Source organism: Limulus polyphemus, unplaced genomic scaffold, assembly GCF_000517525.1.
Source record: "Limulus polyphemus unplaced genomic scaffold, Limulus_polyphemus-2.1.2 Scaffold1076, whole genome shotgun sequence".
Lineage (NCBI taxonomy): Eukaryota > Metazoa > Arthropoda > Merostomata > Xiphosura > Limulidae > Limulus > Limulus polyphemus.
In genome coordinates this window covers 67,185-69,303 of record NW_013666686.1, presented here as the reverse complement: position 1 = coordinate 69,303, position 2,119 = coordinate 67,185, and the positions used below count along the sequence as shown (strand labels likewise).

Below are 2,119 nucleotides of genomic sequence, written 5' to 3'. Positions count from 1 at the left end.
TGTGTGTGTGTGTGTGTGTGTGTGTTAAAAAGAAAGGTTTAAAAATTATATATAGATATATATGAATTAATGTTTTAACAACTTAAAGCAAGACTTACAAGTTAACAGAAATAGCATATTTGTCATTCAAGTATGATAGTACACAGTTTTTCTTCATTATTATAATCTTAAAAGAGAGAACATGTGGAGATGATTCTGCATACTTAATGTCTTACCAAGCCACTACAATTTGCAAGAAATAATATTATAATAAATAAATATTCAGAGTACACTTCCAGTAATAAAAATTAACCTTACTTATTTACAATTCACCAGAATGTGTATGTAAAAATAATCATAGATACATATATATAAAATAGTACCTACCTATCCGGGTAACCCTCGGAATTTAAAGGACACATATGATTCACTTCCCTGAGATTTACATTAGAAAACACTAGCTTATGATTACTAGAGTAGATAACTGTAGGTCTGTCTGAACAGGCAAACACATTTGTTGTTGACAAGGATCTGAATGTTTTCAAAACTGTTGGCTGAGTTCCTAAAGTGACCTAAAAAACCACATACACAAAGAATTGTACACTTACAAATAAAAGAAAAATATTTTTTTGACCCGCAACAGTAAACCAATTTCAGGAGATGAAAAGTCAGAAAAAGAATATTAGTATCAAAAATCTTAAAAATCTAAAATATGCATATGAAATTTGGAAAAAAGATTTCTCCTCAAAAGTTTGTAGAACAACATAAACAACAGCAGCATTTAAAATTGACAAAAAAATAAAAAACATAATAATAATTTAAAAATTAACCCTTTCCATGTCAAAATACAATGCTACTACTCTAATGGTAATAATGAAATATTGCATAATGTTATTTTAGCTGTTATAGATATATCATTTATAATAATATTCAGTTTTTGTCTGTCCTGTAAACTCAAATGCAACTTACAATCTAAATGCTTATGCAGGCACTCTTCATTTTAACAGATATAAACAAAAGGCAGATATAAATATACCTTAGAAGACATTTTGTACAACATATTAAAAGCTTATCAAAGTATTTAGAAAGGTCTAATGTTAGATCATGGAATAAGATTATAACTTAATTTATTGATAGTATAAAGTATGGTAAAGTTTAGCCCTATCTAGACTTAAGCAAAAAACGTATATCGAATATAGGCCATAATTAATGTTAGGCCTAAGGCAAGTGGACTTGCAGATTTCAGTGTATTATTTTAGAAATCCCATATTTAAAGAATTACTGTTACAATAACGATACTAACTTGATTGCAAATGTTTTGTGCATCACTGCTGGTATAAATAAATACCCAGTGATATAAACATATACATATTGACACACTTCAAATTTTGCCTCAACCTTAGCAAGATTTGATCTCTCACCTTTAAAGCACTTTGCATAGCCAATACAACTGCTGAATCACTATATAACTTCAAACTTATTAATTTTTATAGACTGTCTGCTGCTTTAAACTGTAACTTTATTGTTAGAAAAGATTTATAAAGTTAACTTCTCTAGCTATTGTCAATCATTTTCTCTCAGTACCAAGCTGTTCTCAGTGCATCCTGTCCAACTCTATGTGCATGGGTGGGATCCAAAGTGTGCATGTGATGACCTGTTACAGAGTCTCATTAACATGGTATTATATAGTTGATGTCAGAGTTATCAACTATTCATTTTACCATACATTGCTAAATTAACAACAATTCATGGCAGAGAAGAGTAAATACCAGATACAATATATAAAAAAAACAAATCACCGTAGATATGCATTTTGGAGGTTCTACGAGTTAGACAAATACAATGTGTAATTTTATGATGGACAAAATATTTTTTCATCACATTAACATCACTTTGCCTTGTCAGACTGATGTCATCAATTCACAGACATATCTTGAATACAAATACTTCTGTATCACATTTGATTTTGTCTACAAAAACTAGTACATTTTACTAAAAACTTGCCACTTTTGTGTAGATACACATTTTAAGTTCCAAATTATAACCAACATTCCTTCACCAATACTGGGTTGGCCCACTGTACATTCAGTTAACTCTTTCAACCCAGGCTCAGTCCATGGGACTGACCTCATAACCATTT

General features: G+C 29.9%; 1 protein-coding gene across 1 annotated transcript in view; it reads right to left on the bottom strand.

Moving 5' to 3' along the window:
• The window catches only part of LOC106462025 (DNA damage-binding protein 1-like), a 49,262-nt gene that overhangs the window by 22,620 nt on the left and 24,523 nt on the right, over nucleotides 1–2,119 (bottom strand). Inside the window, exon 14 of the mRNA XM_013921896.2 lies at nucleotides 367–551. Coding sequence (XP_013777350.1) covers nucleotides 367–551 — 185 coding nt within the window. The remainder of the gene's footprint in view (nucleotides 1–366; nucleotides 552–2,119) is intronic.